We start from the raw sequence: 19,499 nt of genomic DNA, 5'->3' as shown, positions 1-19,499 counted from the left end.
CTGTATTTTTATACCACTTTTTGAGAAGTATTGGTAAAGAGTTTGCTTTTTTTATATATATATAAAAACTTTTCTGGAGGGGGGGGTTGCTGCTATGGGGGAGGGCTCAGTCCTGCTGCACTTTAGGGAGATCAGGAAGGGGCTGGTTCCTGCTGGACCCTTGAGCTGAGCCCTTGCGGAGGCCGGTTGCCCCCTTGCAGCTCTCCAAACCACCCATTTGCAATAACAGGGGCTTTTTTCCCCTTTCCCATCCTTGTGACCCTCTTCTGACCCTTGTGAGCACCCCTTCACCAGCAGCCACTTACAATCCCCAGCGAAGCTTTGGCCTTTGCAGGGAGCCTGGCTGGAGGGGGCAGGTTAGGTGCATGGCAGGGGCTGTGCTGCCTTTGAGGCTTCCCCCTGCCTGTGCCGTCCTGCTGCCCAGCCTGCGGTGGGATATGTGGGTGGCAGAGTCCCCTGTCCCCTCCTGGGGGTGCTGGCAGGGGTGGTCCTGCAGGATGGCACCCTCAGGTCCCTGCTGACCTGCTGAGAACTGTTAGAGTTAACACTGTGGTTGGATTTAGCACTTTCTTCATTACCTCACACTTCATAAATAAATAAGTTTGCAACAGCCTGGGTTGGCTTTTTCCATGCAGGTGACTATGGGTTTCCATGCACCATGCCACGATGCTCCCGGGGGGGCTGGCCTGGCTGCTGTGTTTTGGGGTGTCCTGACCACTCGTGGACACAAACAGAAATGACTATATTTTGCACCAGGGCTTGGCTGCCTTGCTGCCAGCAAGACTGAGCTCTTTGTCCTGGCTTTCTCCCAGCGATCGAAACAGAAGTGGTCGTGGTGGTGGGGCCAGGGAAACGAATCACCTGGATTATTTTTCCTCCTTTTAAGTGGCTTTGTCGGCAAGGAGGGGCAGAGAGCCCTTGCTGGGCTCTGAGAAGGCTTTAGTGTAACTATAAACCCCCCTAATGGGGCTCAGGGCAGTTTGTGCGGGCCAGGCGCTGCTCCGTGGGTCAGGGGTTGGGGCCGTGGTTGGCAGTAACCCTATAGGGAGGGGGGAATGCAATCTGCTCGCTTCAAGGAGCATCGGAAAACTTCATATACCCAGATCTGCCGAGTGGATGAAATTATATATACGTCTGTTCTCCCCCCTGTCCCCAAACTCAATGCATTTGGTTTTCCTTTGTACTGGCAGCAAAAGTCTTACTCTAAATGCAGGAGGGACACGGGATCCTGTTACTGCTGAGAAGTCAGAAGAGAGCTGCTGCTGCTGCAGGAGGCTCAATCACCCGGGGGAAGTCAGCCTTAAAAAGCAATGATTCTGCACAGAAGCTCTTAAATACCCGTCCCTTCAGTTCCGGCAACATTTCACAGTTTCTGCATGTTGCATCACGTTGTGTCAAAGCGTTTTAGAGCTGTATTAAAAGGTGCTCAGAGGAGCCACAGCCTAAACATGGAGCAGGATGACCTAAATCTGACACCTCGCCCATGCGCAGGAAACAAAGCCCAGATGTACCAGTCCCACAAACATTTATTTTTGTTGTGTGTACGCTGACACTTGCAGACTGGTGTGTTTTTTCAGCTCAAGGTGACCCTCCCAATAAGGTTTTTAGTAAGGTGTGCTTTTTCTTTTCATGCTTGAAGGCACATAGGGTGTTTAAAACATTATTTTTCTTTCTTGGAAATGATGTGCTGACCCCGTGGCCTGAGCTGAGACCATCATCAGTGGAACACGTAGTTGGTCTCAAATCAAACTGAGGAACAGTTGCAGTTTTGCACAAACCTTTGAGTTCTGCTCAAAGCCAGCATACATAAATATATATCTACCCGAAACTTCCCTGGTTACTAAAGCAGATGTCTCCTCTCGTATTGCCACGGTGAGGACGAGGAAAGCAGACTGACAGTGCTATTAAGTGAACAAAATAAACATACAGGGCTTTTCCTCCTCGCTTGTTCTGTGCTGCAATTTGCAAGCGTCGACTGTCACCATCACGATTCGACACTTCCAGACCTCACAGTTATTTTTTTAATGCACGTTGCCCCACTCACACCCTGCTTACGACTCACTCCCTTAAATCCTCTGCTATTGCCCCCCCCCAACCACCTCTGCTTTCCCACCGTAGCTTGACTCCCGCCAGCCCCGGTTTTGCGGGGGTGCGGCGGGCGCCGTGCCGCCTTCACGCCTGGGCTGGCAAATTTTTAGGACAGTTTCCCCGAGGCGGTGATAATCCCTTCCCCTCCGAGGGGGGCCGGCTGCCCGCACCCCTCCCCGGCCCGCAGCCTCCTGCTCCCTGTTGCTATGGCAAAGGATGTGTGTTGCCAGGGAGAGCGGAGCCCGCGGAGATACCCTCCTCCCGCCGTCGCCATGGCAACCGTCTCCCTGCCTTCCCTCCCCTCTGTTGCCACGGAGACAGTCGCCCGCTCCCCATCTCCCCGTGTTGCCGTGGCGATGGGGAGGACGAGCCTCTGTGGAGGCTGCGGTTGCCACGGCAACGCGCTCCTCTCTGTTGCTATGGCAACAGCCCCGCTCCTCATGCCCCTGCCCCGTTGCTATAGCAACAGCATCCTTCCTACCCCACCTTACCCCCCCAAAAAAGGTACCACGGGGCAGAACCCCACTCGTGGACACGGCCCGGGTGTGGGGGGGCCGGGGGGGGCGGCTGGGAGGCGGGCGATGCCCGGGGGACCCGAAAAGGGGCCGGGGGTGTGGGGACGGGCAGGGACCTGGCACAGGGCAGGGGCCGGGGCTGGGGACCCGGGCCGGGGCCGGGGGCGAGGGGAGGGACCCGGGCGGGGGACAGGGACCCCGCCTGGCAGAGGGACACAGGGCACAGGGCCCGGCTCCGTCCGCCCCGCGGGTGGCCCCGTCCCCGTCCCGCCCCCGTCCCGCCCGCCCGTCCCCATGGCAGCCGCCGGGCCGGGCCGGGCCATGGCGGCGGCCGCGCTCTGCCTGGGCCGGGCCCCGCCGCCGCCGCGGCCGCTGGTGGTGATCCTCGGCGCTACCGGCACCGGCAAGTCGGCGCTGGCGCTGCAGCTCGGGCTGCGCCTCGGCGGAGAGATCGTCAGCGCCGACTCCATGCAGGTACGGCCGGGCCCGGCCTACGGGGGGCCCGGGGAGGCCGGGGGTAGGCCCGGGGGAGGCCCGGGGGAGGCCGGGGGTAGGCCCGGGGGAGGCCCGGGGGAGGCCGCGGCCGGCCGGGGGAGGCCGGGGATAGGCCCGGGAACCAGGAGACGCCGGGGCCGGGCCTGGGGCCCGGGGGAGGCCGCGGCTGGGCCCGGGGGAGGCCGCGGCCAGGCCTGAGGACCGGGGAAGGCCGGAGCTGGGCCCGGGGCCTGGCTGAGGGTGTCGGGAGGCGGCCTGGCCTGGTACCGGGGGAGGCGATGGGGCCTGGTCGGGGCCCGGAGAGGCCCAGCCCCACAGGGCTGCAAGCTGGGCTCACCCGGGGACCCCAGGCCCCGTGGCCGGGTGCCTGTGGGGGACAGCCCGGGGCACGGATCCTGCCCGCTGGGTGTGCTCCCGGTGCACGGCCCGGCCTGGCCCCGGTGCCCTGTCCCGGTGGCCGGTTGTTTATGTTCGAGTGAGCGGTGTCACAGTCTCCCGTCCTGCGCTCGGGGGGAGCGTGCCGTGCTCGCTTGTTAGCGCTGAACCAGGCGGCACAACCAAAGCTGCAGAGCTGGGTTTGTTCAGCACGCCCCCCACCAATAACTTCCCCTTTTGGAAGAAAAACAAAGCAAGGGTGTTTTAATTTTAACCCACAAAAAACTACATGGAGGTGTAAGGAGCAGTTGACTAAGGGAACGCAGCAGCTGGAGTTAATCGGTGGTGAGCGATACCCAGGATTGCTCCTGCAGATGCGGATCTGCTGACATGGACCTCGGGTTGTGGGCAGCCGCACGGGACGTGGTGCGAGTCCTGCCTAAGAAACTGCAGCTGGACCGAGGCCTTAAGGTGCGCGCGTCGGACCGGGCCGGTCTCTGCGTTGTGTTTCGCATCCCGGCTGGGAGACCTGTCGAGGCAGCAGTGCTGGCTGGTGCTGTCACTCCTTCCAGAGGCCATTTTATGGACATAGCATCAGTAAGGCTGTAACGTGGCACCCAAAGGCGAGCGCTCCCCTCCCCGGTCACCCAGCAAAGGGTCACCAACAAGATAAGGGAAAGAGTATTAAAAATGCTATTTGCTACTTACTAGTGACAGTCTGTGTGGTCTCATCTCTTATTGCAAGCGGCAGCGTGGAATATATCAGTTGTACAGTCAGGGTCAGCAAACACCAAGGAACCGAGGCTTGTTTTTTTGGTCCTAATTGCGTTCAGCTACCAGAGCTTTGTCACAAGATGTAGATTTCAGCAACAGCAGGGATTTTGTTATTATTTAGTTAAATGTTTTCCTTCCTAATCAACACTTTCACTGTTCTCTTTCTATAACGCCTGAACTTTCCACCAAGTTTAATGTTTAACATATTATGCTTTTTAAAAAGGTGGTTTCTGCCAGCAACACCCTTTGCCCTTTGTGCTACTCAGAGATCGACCCTCGCTGTCCTCCAACCACCTCCTGGTTTCCTGCACCGGGCTGCTGATACTGGTCACTATTTGTATCCCAGAGAGCTAGATTTAAAAACTTTCTCTGCTGAATTTGAAACAAGCAATCGGAAAGCTTTAATTTTACAGAATGTTTTGCTTAAGCTCTTGGGGAAAGACTGTGTGAGGTCTGAGCTGAATTGACAAAATCCCACAGGGACAAAACATCCATGCAAGATGCGGAAGCTTTGTCCAGCGCTGCCTGATTGCGGGCAGCTGCCCGGCCCAGCTCTCGTGAACCACCAGGCATTGCCGGTGTTGCGAGCCTTTAACGTGTGCTCCCTATGAAGGGCTGGGCCTTCCGTCTCGCTCTCCTCGAGCCCAGGGTGGGACTGCCTGCGGGCTGGTTCTCTCCGCAGACCCTGTCTGGGCTGGGGTGGCTTTTAGTCAGCTGCTGTTAAGTTTCCAAGGCGAGTTACTCTGCTCTAGTGTCCACGTCAGAAATATCTCTGAGCAGAGCTCGGCTAGTACCGACCTTCCCGATCCGAACAAGCCCCGGAGCTTTTGTTTGGTTATTCGTGCCCATTTGTGTACTGTGAATGCTGAGGTTCTCGGACCTTGCGGTGACTGCCAGCCCAGCGTACAGCAGGCTTTAATATCAGGGAAGGGGCTGTTGACGTGAGCAATCCTGCAAACACGAGGTTCCCGCTGCATCCCGAGCTCTGTGGACATGGCTGGAGCCGACTGGCGTGCTGCGGATTCTCGTTTCACGCTGGTGGATGTTTTGAAGCATGTATTTTGTGCTCTGGTTGTTTCAGGGCCCACTATGGGAATCCAGGCACTGGGAGGACTCTGGCTGCAGGCGCCCAATGGCATCCGGGCTCGAGTGCCTCTTGTCCTCCTTTCCTTTTAATCTCATTCTAGCGTGACTGTGGAGCGAGAGCCAAGCAGCTACGCTACTTTTATCCCGTAATGCAGTGTGCTTTCAGCGTGGCCTCTCGGGGCGGCGAAGTGGGGGAGCCCTGCCTCTCCACGGCCCCGGCTGCCTGAAGGCACAGCCTCAAGCAGCTCGCGTCTGCGCCTCCCCCACCATGCTCCACTAACCCCCATGCCCCGCTTAGGCAGCCACAGCCAGCCAACTGGGTCTGATTTCTTGCTGGCTTTGTTCCCGTGGAATATTGTCTCCCCGCTGCATATCCCTCTGCCACACAGAGCTGGCTCCAGTGTCTTTGCGGAAGAGTCGCTGGGTTTTAAAAATCCAATTGCTTGTTCTCGACTGACAGCTGCCAGCGACCGTGTCGCCCTCAGCCCCCTCTGTCCATTCATCGCTGCACCCCGTGCGGGCTCCGCGGAGCTCTGACAAATGCTGGCAGTGTTTTGGGCAGCTGCCGGAGCTGGAGCCAGGCTCGGGAAGGGGCCGGGGAGCCCTGAGCCCACCTGTTCCTGCACACAGGCACCCCTCTATCTCCAGGGCGTTTTCGTCATGGCCCTGAGTCACTGTGGTCAAATTACAGATTTAGCTGCTGCCTGCATGCAGCTCAGGAGCTCTGGTTAATCTGATGGCCTCTTAATCTTTCTTTTTGTCCTTTCTGTTGCTGTTTGTCATCCCAGTGAGTTTCCTTTAGGAGTAAGTCATTTGCCCGGGGAGCCAGGCGGAGGGAAGCCAGTCCCATTTGTTTGTTCCTGGATGAGCAGTGAACATGCAGCGATCCCAGTGCCAGCTTGCTGGAAGGCTCCGTCCGCTCCTGATCCCACTGTCCCTTACGGATTTCATAGTTCAAAGTGGCGATGCAGTCCTTCTCTGGAGGCTGTTGTAGCATACTGGGTACATTTGCCAGTTAGTGTGTCAAGTCAGGACATCTTAAGAGCCTTTGCTGACGTCCTTCTCGTGGCAGGGATCGGACTAGGGAGTGAATCGTGCTCTCCTTGCACCGTAGCTTGGTTTGGGTCCTCCATGCCCATCTCCAGCTGGCAGATCCCTTGGCCCTTGTGAAATCTTCACACTCTTCCTGGCCGTAGGTGCCTTGGATGTGTCTGGGGTCCCTGTGCCGCACAGCCGTCATGTCACATTCTATACTGTGCTCCCTGTGCTCAAGGCAAGTATAATGCCTTTCCCCCTCTAGTACAGATGGTGACAAAGGGACAGAGTTTGGGATTGTGCATGAAACTGGTGGCAGAGCGAGGGTTTGGGAGAGCCCACCCTTCCTGGGCTGCAGATCCTCACAGGCACCGTTTCCTGAGGATTGCTGCTGTTTGTGTCTCCTGCCTCAGTTTCCCCCCACCTTTAACAGGGAGACGGCGCTGACCTTCCGGCAAAGTGCTGTGAACTGTGGGGCTGAACAGCCCGGGGGTTTCAGCGGCAGAGGTGGGAGAACGCCGTCAAGGCTAAGCATCTTTAGTCCCTGGCTTGTATTCGATGTCTCGGAGGCCTGCTGCTCCAGGCTGCCGCTAATCTGTTTTGGGGCCTTAGAAAGCAACAAAGGCTTATCTGAGCCGCTTGCTGAAAATAGAAATGAGTGTCGGGAGGACGTCTTGGTGCGAGGCCCTGCCGACAGCCAGCTGGTGGAAACCTTCTCCGGGCTTTGCTGGGTGTGTGTAAAAGGCCGCCTTTGTTTCCTCCCAGCCCACACACTGACACCGCATTCCTCCTCCTCTTGTTGCCAGATATTCGGGGAGGCTCTCGGTGTTTAATCTCCGGGAGAACCTTGGGGGATTGGAGCCTGAACTGTAAATCCCGGCTCTGCCCGCGCAGGGCACTGGGAGCTCCCGGCTGCCTCCGAGCCTCCCCGTCAGCCCTCTGTATTGACTGTGGTTTCAGGCAGACGAGTGGGAGTCGGAGGAACTGGAGGGCTGGACTGGCCCTTGCCGGGGGTGAGAAGGCACTGAGCCAAAGCTCACCGAATTGAAAGGCTTTTGGTGCCGACTGGAGACTTGCGTTGAATGGCGCTGCTCAGCCCAGGCTGGGTGATGGAAGGGGATCAATAGGCTGCAGCCAGCCACAGGGCATGTTGGCAGAGAGCTGCCTCTTGGGCCTCTCCTCCTGTCTGCTCCCCATCCCCTGGAGCCAGCTGGGTTTCTGCAGGGCAGAAAGGAAGAGCATTTGGTTGCCCTCCCGCTCCCCCCTCGCTTCCTGCCCCCAGGCGAGCTTTTCTCTGCCGAGGGACTGGGAGCCGGGGCTGGCCTTGGTCCTCCAAGCGGCAAGTGCAAGAGTTAAGCAAGACGGGGAGTACCTGCCGGGCTGCAGCCGGTTCAGCCGCCCCAGCAGCTCGCATGACTGCTCCAGGCAGGTATCAGGCTTCCCTGCTCTACTAACCTCGGATCATCCCTTGCTGCCGCTCAGTGCCTTCTGCCCATAGGTCACCTCTGTGTCACCTTGTCCTTCTGTCTGGGACCAAGGGAGGCAGTGGGTGGAGGCCATGCTGCAGCTGGAGGCTTGGCAGCTTCTCAGAGGGGATTAAGAGGAAATTTGTTTCTGGAAGTCTGGCCCTCTGGCTGGGGTGGTTTCTGGGTGATGGAGGAGGAAATGAGTACAGCCATTTTCAGGCTTTTCTCCCATCAGGCCAGTTTATCTCAAGCTGAGCGACTGCTCCAAGCGGGGAGGTACTGAGAGCTAAACACATCCTCCCTGCAACTACGGCAAGAAGCAGAGCCTTAGCCACCGCCTGGCATGGAGGGTGCTCGGTCCTTGGCATGGTGCAGAGCTGGGCTGGACAGAAAGCCTTTGTGTGTCCCACTGCGATCACGTGCCTGCTGCCAGCACCCTTGGGGTGCAGGTCCCCGCTCTGATCCCTGTTTGTCTGCAGAGCCTCGCAGCACCCACTGACAGCCATGCCCAGGGCAGTGCCAGGGCACAGGGGCACCCCACCCTGAGGAGGGTTGTGTTTGCATGCCGTGGGGAGCAGGCAGAAGAGCCTTCCTCCCTTCTCCTGGGTGAAAGATGCTCTCATCTGAAAGGGCTTTACTGACGGGACCCAGCTGAGCCGTGGGGATGGGATGCCAAGCTGAGGCAGCTCCGGTACTTGCACCGCCTGGGTCTGCGGGCTGGGCTGTGGCTCTTGCTTTATGCAGCCTGGAGGGTGGATTTGGGTTGTGGCTCGGATGCGTGCTGCTGGGATCGCAGGTTGCCTTGGCTTTTTACCAAGAATGCTCCTGAGGGGTTGGTTTGGGTGGCTTTTCTTCCTGCTCTGCTTTTAGCTCTCTAGCTGAGGGCCAGAATCTCTCGGCAGTGCTCTCCCAGGTTATATATCCAAACTCGAGATTGAAGACGTACCTCGAAGCAGTAAGGTGCTGCTGGTTGCTCTCACCATTGTCTCCTGGCATGTTGTGCAGGACAGTGCCTCTTTTCCCCTGGGATCACTGGCCTGCACCAATGTGTTTTGCTCCTCTCTGTACCTGACCAGCTTGGTGAGAGCAGGAAGCAGGCAGTGCGCCAGGCTTTCATGGTGTGCATGAGCTCAGACCGTTTGTGTGTGTTTAGGAGGCTCTATGAAGTTGCACGTTGCATCCAGAGAGATCTTTGTGTGTTACAGGAAGCAGTGATCCTTGTCCCCAAACAAGACTTGGTGCTGTGCTTGAGACGGGAGTTTGGAGAGAGCTTTTAGCTGCAATGGCAGCAGATGAGGAGCTGGCAGCTTAGAGGCAGCCGCCCTCGTTGTTTCGGAGCTCTGTGCCTTGGAGCCGGGCTTGGTTGATTACGCTGACCGGGCTCTGACACTGCTCTCTGATCGCTCGATCAGCCTTTCTGTCCCTAACTGCAGGGTTATATCAGACCAGGAAAGCAATCGTAAGCGGTCAGACTCACGGTTCATCTCCCGTGGGCAGGAACAAACACTGGAGAGAGGCAGTTTGGCCCTGGCAGGAGCAGGCGTTGGTGAGATTCCTGCTGCCTCGCCTGAATGGGGCACGTGCCCCTGCCTGTGCTGCCTGCTTCTCCAGAGACTGGTGAGGGGCTTGGAGGGGTGATGGGGCAGGCAGAAGCTGCGTGTGGGGGAAGGAGTGGTGGCCAGTGGGGGTTTCATGGGACGCAGAGGTGAATGACAGGCTCTTCTCTTCCCCAGGTGTACAAGGGCTTGGACATCATCACGAACAAGGTTTCTCCCCAGGAACAGCGTCTGTGCAGACACCACATGATCAGCTTTGTGGATCCCCTTGTCTCTAACTACACGGTGGTGGATTTCAGAGACAAAGCCGTGGCTCTGATATCCTTTCACGCTGCAGCCTGCCTGGCTGAGCAGATACGGACTTTCCCCCTTCACAGCCAGGCCTGCAAGAGAGATCAGTGTTTGCATCAGCCTTGGGCTCTCCACATTGCAGCTAACTCTGTTTTTCAGAGGATACTGCTGGCAAAGGGGACTTAGAGCTTCTTTTACCCAGCTAATACTCAGGGCAGCCCCTCCTCAGGGATGGTTGGGGAAGATCTCTGATGGTTGGGGAAGATCTCTGCTGCACCGCAACAGTGCTGAGACGCTGGGTGTCCCTGCATCTTGGTGGTAGCTGGCACAGGTAGCAGAGGATAGTGAGAGATGAGGGACACCTATAAACCTGTCCTGCAGCCTCACCGGCTCCATGGGGCTGGGAGAGTGGGGTCTGGGCCCCAGGCTGCTGCTCCCCACAGCCCTCACTCCCTGCCGTGCATCTCTCCTTACACTCCTTGACTGTGGCACATTGAAGATATCTTTGCCCGAGACAAGATCCCCATTGTTGTGGGGGGAACCAACTACTACATCGAGTCCCTGCTCTGGAAGGTCCTTATCAACACCAAGGTACCGTTGGGGAGCTGTGTATCCCTCTGGGAAAGGGTGAGCCCCATGTTCAGGGCAGGCTTCCTGCGACTGTTCATGGTGCTTCCCCTGCTAGACTGGGGCAAGGAGAACCAAAAGCCCCTCATTCACCCTGTGGGTCTGGGGGATCATCTTGCTTGTACTGGCTTTGCACATGGATGAGTGTCTTGACCCAGGGCTGCCTTGTGCCCCACAGGAGAAGGCCACGACAGCCCCCGGGCCAGTCACCGACAGGAAAGTGGAGCTGGAGCAGCTAGACGGTGTCGAGCTCCATCGCCGCCTGAGCCAGGTGGACCCAGAGATGGCGGCCAAGCTGCACCCCCATGACAAGCGCAAAGTGGCCAGGTGAGCTTGGCAATCTGGGGGCAGGGCCCAGCACCCCTTCCTGAGAGAATCGTGTGCCTGGGAACGCGACAAGATGGGCTCTCCCATCCCAGGCAGGTGCTCCTAGCCTCTTAGCAAGGTGCTTGGGAGACCTTGGAGCACTGGTGCTGGGGAGCTCTCTGGGATCTGAGACCTTTGGCCACGCAGCCCCCAGCTTGAACTGCCTTTAGGGTCCAGGACAGCGCGTTGCTCCTGGCTTTCATGCACCGGGGCTGCTCCCGCTGTGGTGCCCCAGCAGCAGGGTTTATCTGGAGCTATTTAAAGAGCAAGCTGCTGTGCTGGCTGAGTAACATACCTGAGCTCTGTGGGAACAGCACGGCAGCAAGACCAGGCTTGCTGCTTTGGCGGGCCCATCCCAGCCGAGCCCTGGCCTGGGGGGAGCAGAACGCCGCCCACCCCATTCGCACGGTGCAGGGGGACGGAGGTTTGGGCACCCCGCGCAGCTTCCTCCACCTCCCTGGCTGGGCTGGGCTGAGCTGGCGGTAATGCTTCACAGCATTGGCAACGCTGGCCCCTTCCCTGCAGCCCTGCCTGGCTGGAAAGGGCAGGGCTGGAGCCAGAACCCCGTCCCCTGCAGGGCTTGTCCCAGTGCCAGGCAGGAGTGGGTGGCTGTGCTCTGGGCTCCTTGGGTGCCATCGCTGTGCTCTGCACTGCATTGCACCCCCAGGACCTGGGTGTGCTCAGGATGCTGGGCACAGGAGGGGGCAGAAACCTGCCCTTCCCCCTCATGAGAGGGTTGGATCTCAGCGAGCGTCTGCGGTTCCCTTTGCTGGAGCCCCCAGGGCTGCTGGGGAAATGGAAAAGCTCATCCTCACCCAGCCTCTGAGCTCTGTCTGTCTCTGCTTACAGGAGCCTCCAAGTGTTTGAAGAGACGGGGATCCCCCATAGTGAAATCTTGCACCAGCAGCAGGAGGAGGAAGGTGGGGGACCCTTAGGGGGTCCCCTGAAATACCCACATTCCTGCATCTTGTGGCTCTATGCAGACCAGGCAGGTGAGAGTGGGCTTTGCACAGCTCCTGCCTGGCTGAGCACGGTGGTGTGGGGTTAGGGCTGACTCCCTGCGCCTGCCCCAGCCTCCTCCCTGAACAAGGCAGCAATTCTTTTGGCATCAGTGGGCATGACAGAGGACTCCCTCCCCTCGTTGGCTGGGCTCTGCCTTCCTCAGGTGGATCAGGAGGCTGGCAGTGCCGAACCGATTCCTAGCACGTTGTCCAGTTGTGGGCGTCCTGAAGGCACGGCTCCGAGCATCTGAGTGTGTCCTGCTCTCCTCCTCCCAGCTCTGGACCAGCGGCTGGAGAAGCGGGTGGATGACATGCTGGCTGCGGGACTGCTGGAGGAGCTGCGGGACTTCCACCGACGCTACAACCAAGAGAAGGTGGCTGAGAACCGGTGGGTGAGAAGCCAGCTCCCTTTCTGCTCCCAGTCCCACCTGCTGGACCCATGCAGGGCCCAGACTGACTCTCCCTGCAGCAGCTCCGATGTATTGCTGCTCCCAGCTCTCTCCGGGCAGCGCCTGCTCCTACGGCAGGGCCAGCAGACGGGACGCGTGCCTGCCTCTGCGGGGGCACCATCAGTGGAGAGGTCTGAACCAGACAGATCCTCCAGCACTTCCCGGCCTTCTCTGCCAGAGCCCTTAGACCAGGGCTGGTGAAACAGCAGAGTCCCTCCAGGTCTCAGCGTTGAATTAATTTTACCTGGACCATACCTGCCAAGTGGTGACGTTTCCCCTCAGTCTTGGTGCTGCCTGAGCGTTCACACAGCAAAGCTGACATGGGGTGGCACTGAAGGCACCCGCCTGCGTTCCTGTGTGTGCCTGGCTTGGCTTGGCTTGTTCCCTGAGGCCATGAGCTTGTGTCACCGGGGGAGGTCCCTGCAGGGTGAGACACAGAGGCCTCAGCTAAGAAGGGGAGGGTTGAGGTCTCCCACTGTGCTGAAGGAGATGGCCTTGACCCCTGCCTCTTGTCTTGTTCTCCAGGCAGGATTACCAGCACGGCATCTTCCAGTCCATCGGCTTCAAGGAGTTCCACGAGTACCTCGTCAATGAGGGGAATTGCTCGCCCGAGACCAGTGCCCTGCTGCTGCAAAAAGGTGGGAGGAACACCCTGTGTGCCCTACGTCCCTCAGCCCCACACAGCTCCAGGTGACACTGCGTGGTGGTCTGAACCAAGCTCAAACCCAGGGCAGGTCTTGTTGGAATTGAGCTGCACCTCTTTCTGTGCATTTTCCACTTCTGCCAGCCTAGGGGGACAGGGACTCCTTTTTTCAGTGCTTGGAGAGCATCTCTGGGCACACCCAGAGCAATTCCTCCCTCCCTTCCCCCAGGCCTTCTTGCAAGATGTACTGAGCACAGTGTGACTGGATCTGGAGCTGGTCCAACAGTGACCTCGGTGATGGGATCCCAGCTAGGATGTGAATGCTGTGGAGAACAGGGCTAGGAAGAAGGAATGAAGCAGAACTGAGCATTTGGTTCAGCAGCAGGATGGCGGGAAGGGATCTGGGGATCTAGCAGATCACAGCATGAGTCAATAGTCATGTGCTTTTCAATGGCATGTGTTATTCTGGGGTGTCTGGGCTGATGTGCTGTTGTTAGAGGAGAGAGCTGCTCTGCTCCTCAGCACAGCAGAGGTCCCAGATGGAATCAGTCTGTGTCGAGGAGGGTTCAGTGCAAAGTGGAAATGGAGGCTGAGGAAACCACGGAAATGATAAAAGGCTTGAAAACAAGTCTGGTGCAGAAGGAGCTTGTTGTGTCTGCTCAGGAGATGATTAAGAGGGATACGATAAGTCTGGTACTAAATATTGAAAGGTTGTACAGTGGTAAACTGTCCTCTGGGCCCACTGTGGGTAGGACAAGGAGTCCTGGGCTCCGTTTGCACAGAAGCAATTCAGTAAGGCATTATGAGAGCAGTGCAGCCTCTGAACAGATGGTCCTACCTGCTAAAAGCTTCAGGGCAAAGATTTTGGGCCCTTTCTGTGCAGTGTTCATTCAAGGGCATTTTGGGACACCTTGTCCAGCCCTTCCGCGCTGCTGCCGCCCCTACACTCTGTCTGGCAGGGCTTGGCTGCTTTGCCGTGATGACCACTTCTCACTGCTGGCTCGGAGACCTCCAGACTGACAGTAGAAATACTTCCCTTAAGCGAGCATGGTACCGTCCGGCACTTTTGTCTTGTGTGATTTCCCCCCACTGGAGCCAACAGCCTCTTCTCACTCTGCTCTGAGCTCAGCTTGCAGCATTGTGCTGACCTTTGGGGTTTTTTTTAATCCCTCTCTTTCAAAGGGATCCAGGCCCTGAAACAGGTGACCAAGAGATATGCCCGGAGGCAGAACAAGTGGGTTCGAAACCGCTTCCTGAGACGTAAGTCCTCTGTTCCTACCCTGCCTCGCCATCCCTGCTCTCACATCTCTTCTCATCCCTCTTTGGCACATCCCCTGCTCCCAGCTCAAGAGAGGAGAGTGGTGGCACCTCTGCTTTGGGGTAGTGTGTGCTGGGGGGGAAGTGAGTCCAGCAGACATCAGATGATCCTGCCTGGATTCTTCCTGCTGTCCCAGGCTGCCCTGGCTCTGCAGGTGTCTGCCCCTGGCCAGATCCCTCCAGGATCCACAGGCACGCAGTCTCCCAATCCACCCGCCAGGCTCTGCGCAGATTCCTTCCCACATGTTTGGGTGGCAGAGCAGCGACTCGGTCCTCCTGAGACAGCCCACCCGGCACTGTCCATGTTTATCTTGCCCACAGCCCGTCCGCCCAGACACTCAGGAAGCCAGCTCCTTCTCACTGCTTCCCCTGTACTCCTGTCTGCCTGTCAAGGGAAGATCTTCCCCCCCAACAGAAGTGCCATCAGGATGGCTAATACTCCAGTGGAACAAAGCGAGCAAAAGCTCAGCCCCGTGGCGAGCAGCAGTAGATGATGATGGCTGCAGCATCCCTGCAGCCTGTGCTGCCGACAGCTCCCGACGGGCTCGGGGAGTGGGTGCCCAGCACTGTTCCTCTCCCCACGCACCCACACGTGCTCCCTGTGCAGGGCGAAGAGCCCAGTTGACAGCTGCCCTCCAGATTAGGAGCAGGAGCCGGTTGGCTGCTCTTAGCCTGGGCTGTGCTCACCGCGGTGGCAAGGAGCCAGCAGGACTTCCCCGTCCCAGCCCCAGCCTTGGAGCAGGGCCAGCAGCAGCAGCTGGGAGCCGGGCACTTGTTGAAAGGTGCTTGGTAGGGGCAAAACAACAATAAAAAAAAAAAAGGCAGGGAGAAACTCGCGTCAAAAGACGGGCTTTGAACAGGGTGCAAGAGCTTTCCTGGGCCCATGTGCCTGGTGGCTGTGGCTCACCTTTCTGGTGGCAGGTGTGCTTCAGATCAGTGCTGTTGCGAGCTTGTTTGTGGGTACAGCAATAAAAAGCAGCACCTGCTGGAGACTGGCACGCGGCAGCCTTTGATGGCTTTGTCCGAGCGGGGCCGAGTGCCCGGTGTCTGCAGGCAGGTGAGCCGCGGCAGGGCAGCGACGTCGCCGGAGGGAGCGGGCGCTCTCTGATTGCAGCTGTCTCGCCTTGGCTGGGCTGCAGCGAGCGCCCCGTGCTCTGGCGCCGGGCTGGGGGAGGCCGAAGGGGTGTCTTTGAAACTGTGCCTTGCCAGGTCAAGGCATTAGTAAAACATCTCCTGCTGTGGCCTGCTACTGTGATCCGGGAGCATTGACCCCTGCAGCTGCACAAGCAATTACAGCTCTGAGTGGGAACCTGCACCCGCAGATTCCTCATCCAGACTCCATGCCTGCATCTCCTTGTAAGCTTTGTGTGACTGCTTTGTGCCTGGATCTAGCTTTTTGATCTTCTGTGGCCTCCTGTGGACCACGGCCGCGAATAAGTGCTTGTTGTTGTGATGGGCTGTTGGCATGCTTGGATTTTGTAATGGTGTCCTGAAGGCAGACAACCATGAAGATGCTTGCTTGAGTTCTTAGGTGTTCCTGCTGTTTGCGGAGGCGGTGCCCCCCCCATGCTGAGGTCTTTGGTAATTTTGGCTCTGGAAAGGCTGGTGCCATTTGCTTCTGAATGCTAAAGGACAGCTAGATAGGAAAGAGCAGATCCCCCCTGGTCACAGCGTAGCCCCGTGGGTGCTGGAACCTGATGCTGGGGAGGTTCTGGTGGTGACCTGCCTTCCTGTGTCTCCGTAGGTCCCGGGCCCAACGTGCCCCCGGTGTATGGCTTGGAGGTGTCTGATCTCTTGCGGTGGGAGGAGGATGTGCTGAAGCCTGCTCTGGAGATTGTGGAGAGCTTCATCCAGGTACCAAGCAAGTGGAATTAACACCTGAGCTGTGGCTGAGAAGCCAACTTCCTGGTAGTCTCCAGGCCCCATAACTTGGCAGTTAGTCCCTCCCGCGAGCAGGGCTGTCTGTTTACACGTCCAACCTTGAGCTTTCCTCGCAGTGGTAGAGGGTTGTTGTCTAAGCTGAAAATTTCTCCTAATGCCCAGTACTCCACTTGTCTTGCATGGTAAAGATGCAGTATCTGTCCTGCCATGGCAAGTTCAGAGCCCAAACTCTAACAAAGTGAACACAACCAAGCAAATTTTCATAGTAGAAATGAATTTGAGGCGTTATTTAATCTACAGGGTCGTGAGCCCCCAGCAGAGCCTGTGAAGATGGAGTACGATGTAAACGAGAACAAGCGGAGTCATCGCGTGTGTGAGCTCTGCGACAGAGTCATCATCGGCGACAGGGAGTGGGCAGGTAGGATCCGGCAAGGGGGAGAGGGGAGGACCTGGGAGGGGGCACAGCGAACACAGTTACCTGGAGGGATGAGCAAGGCAGTTCTCCGAAGCAGAGCAGCTTCCTTGGCTGTCTCTGCTTGGCCGGATGACCCTTAGCACATGATCTTGGGCTTTCAAGGATTGTTTACAGCCCGCGTATGAAAGCAGCCATTTGCAAGCCCAGAGGGGGTGCAGGAGCTGTGCCACAGCAGCCATCTGTCGGGCTTCCCTCCCTCCCCGGCACCCAGTAAACACTGCCGCTCTCCGCCGTCACGCCAGACGCGGGGATCTATACGTAGCATCAAGCCTCGGAGCTGTCTGTGTTTAGTCAGGGCTGCTGGTCCTTTTCATCACTTTAGATACTTCGTCAAAAAGCACAGAACAAATTTGTTTCTTCTAAAATTTTGTTGTGCAAAATGAAAGTGTCTTAATGTTTTTAATAGCTCAGTTTTGCTCCAATATCTCTTCTTTGTGTGTTTGGTTTTTTTTTTTTAAAAAGAGTATTCCTAGCTGTAATGGTAATAGAAAGAGATTTTCTATTTTCAATAGACTTACTTTAAAAGAGCTCAGTTGGAATCAGATTAACTCAGTGAATTTGTCTGTGCTGTGAGGTTCATGCTGAGAACCAGAAACAAAAAGTAGTGGAGAAACTGGCTGCAGAAATGAAACTGGTAAATCTCCATGTGTTGCCCAAATGCGGTATATACAGACATAATGAAAAGATAAATTTCTCAGGTCGTTGGTCATTGGATTTGAATAAGTCGCTTATTCCTATTGATGCAGGGAACTGCTGAAAGCCAAGGTGGAATTTGGCTCAGAATAGGAAGCTCATTGTAGTGAGATGCGTTTGTAAGTGTAACTGTTATTTAGGCAGGCTCAGCTGTCTTAGCTTGGAGGTACTTTGAAGGAGCTGTACCTACGCCAGAACTAGAGGACTCTGAAAATTATCAGGGTCCGTGCCATCCTTCCAGGTCCAGCAAGTTTTGTGACCGAGTGGGAATTCTTCAAGATACCCCCAAACGCTACAGCTGTAACTACATGTCCTCTAGGGATGTCATCCCAGATTCTGATAGATGACGACAATACCTTTCTCAACCAAGACCAGCTGTTGTTCTCTGCATCCAGCTGAATTTGGCTCCAGTCCCCAGGTGGTGGGAGAAAAATGGTCCAAAACCTGGGTGTTACTTGTAACTGCAAAATGTAAAAGCTCAAAGGGAAGTGAAAACAGTAGTGGGAGCTGAGTCGATCTGCAATCTGGTCTGTTTTCTTAAGTCAAGTTACAGATAGTTCTGGGAACTGCTTCCCAGTACCCTGCTTGCTCTGGAAGATTTTTAAATTTTATCTAATTTTACCATTTGTATGGACTTAAAAGAGCACAGCTCCCCAGACAGCAGCAGCAATCAGTGCTTCTTCCAGCCACCCTATGCTTTGGTGTTGCTTGCGACAAATTCTAAGAGGTGAGACTTTATTTCAAGCTGAGGGTGACCCTACAGCATTGTGATAAAGCAGCAGCTTTGCATGTAATTTCATCCCTTGGCAGAAAAGGATGACTCGAAAACACCTGAGGGCCTTGATTCAGTGGGCACATACCCTTGTTTAATTAAGGCCCTGCTTGAAAAGTTTGCTGCTTTAATTGCTGCTCTGATCTCTTGGAAAGAGCAAAACCGCCCTGCTAAGATGGTACATTGGTCTGGTTAGACAAAGCGCCTTCTACTTAGATAATACCACTGATACAGGAGGTTTTACTGTCCTTAACTATGTGATTTCAGACAGAAATGCAACTCCTGCTGCCCTGCTCTGTCAGTACAAGTTGCATCCTTGGGATTACACCTCTGTTCCCGTCCGACTCCTGCTGAAGTGCTCCTGTAGCTGGGGGCCTTGCCCTGGAGTTATGCAAAAGCATAATTATGCTCCGGGCTCCATCCCTATCCGCTCTGTAGATGCGCAGGATATCCCCAGTGCTGTGGTGCAGGCATCTAGGCTTACAAATGATCCTGGCAGCGCTCCATGGGGTGGTGGAGAGTTGCACAACCTCGCCCGCATCATGCAATGTGCCGCCTCTTCGGTAACACTTTCCTTTCTCCTCCCGGCGTCGTGTCTCGGTTAGGAGCAGACTTGCTGGGAGAGTTGAGTCCTGACAATCTGGAGACTTCTGCATAGACAGAACCGGGATTTTTCCCTCTCCCAGTCCTTCTTGTGGTCAGGAGAAGGCTTGGAAGGGTTGTGCCCCTCTGAGCCCCAATAGTTTGGCCTGGAAGTACCCTGAAAAACGGCCAGGGCAGGGCTTGGGAGTTCACTTTTCTGTGGGAATGAGTTGTGCAGGAGGATGGGAAGGGAGGGCACTCGGCACCGCACCGGTGGATCGGGACAGGTGTTTCCTTCTCCGAGTTCCCCAGAATTAAATGCTCTGTTTGCTTCTTCCTCCAGCTCACACACGATCCAAATCCCACCTGCACCATCTGAAGAAGAGAAGGAAGCTGGAGGCCGCCTGCCGTGCTGCAGAGACTGAGGGGGACAGTGGGGGCACAGAGACCTCGGGTGAGGACAGCAGCTTGCCTTTGCCGTAGGCCTGCAATCCAGCTGGTGCAGGGGAGCAGCCGCGCTTCCACCTGTACGGCGAAGAAGCGACTTAGTCCTGGGTGGCCTTGAACCGAATGAGCTGAGTCATTTTTTTCAGGATGAGGCAGGTGTGTAAGTGATGGCCAAAGGCCGTCGGCTGCATCAGATCCTCTTCATGTGGCCTCATCGCGCCGTGTTCCCATGCTTCCCCAGCCCTGCCTGGAAAGGGCTGGGCCCTGGGGCAAGGCTGCTAGGAGCATTCTCCCAAGCCAAGCATTAATTCCTGCCAGAGACGCAGCATTATCCTTGGAATGGTTGAGCCGATGCTGCTGGCGCACGAATGTGTCATTCTCAGAGACAGAAATACCCTGCACTCCTCCAGCTTGGCCAGGAGTGCAACTCCGGAGCTGAGTGAGCTCTTACTGCTTTTATTGTGGAGAGGATTTTTTGTTTTCTTTTATATGGAAATAAAGTTGCAAGATTATTGTGGGTTCCCCTCCCTAAACAAGCACAGTTTTCTTGCTCTCTGTTTCCACC

The 19,499-nt window shown here is 56.6% G+C and overlaps 1 protein-coding gene across 1 annotated transcript; it reads left to right on the top strand.

The window, feature by feature from the left end:
* Nucleotides 1-2,994: 2,994 nt before the first annotated feature.
* TRIT1 (tRNA isopentenyltransferase 1) lies at nt 2,995-19,473 on the top strand. The gene is made up of 11 exons (XM_059830929.1): nt 2,995-3,077; nt 9,568-9,708; nt 10,174-10,272; nt 10,487-10,635; nt 11,524-11,666; nt 11,952-12,063; nt 12,650-12,762; nt 13,950-14,027; nt 15,829-15,938; nt 16,266-16,383; nt 18,831-19,473. Exons 1-11 carry the CDS (start codon nt 3,072-3,074, stop codon nt 18,968-18,970), a joined length of 1,209 nt encoding a protein of 402 aa, XP_059686912.1. The 5' UTR covers nt 2,995-3,071; the 3' UTR covers nt 18,971-19,473.
* The last annotated feature ends 26 nt before the right edge of the window (nt 19,474-19,499 follow it).

Source organism: Gavia stellata, chromosome 29, assembly GCF_030936135.1.
Source record: "Gavia stellata isolate bGavSte3 chromosome 29, bGavSte3.hap2, whole genome shotgun sequence".
In the NCBI taxonomy this organism is placed as follows: Eukaryota; Metazoa; Chordata; class Aves; order Gaviiformes; family Gaviidae; genus Gavia; species Gavia stellata.
This window is presented reverse-complemented; position numbering and strand designations above follow the sequence as displayed.

Bases quoted from the DNA above. Each gene is read 5' to 3' on its own strand.
- TRIT1 (XM_059830929.1), top strand. The intron at 9,709-10,173 runs ATATCCTTTCAC...TGACTGTGGCAC, and splicing joins GAGACAAAGCCGTGGCTCTG to ATTGAAGATATCTTTGCCCG. The intron at 15,939-16,265 runs GTACCAAGCAAG...TTTAATCTACAG, and splicing joins TTGTGGAGAGCTTCATCCAG to GGTCGTGAGCCCCCAGCAGA.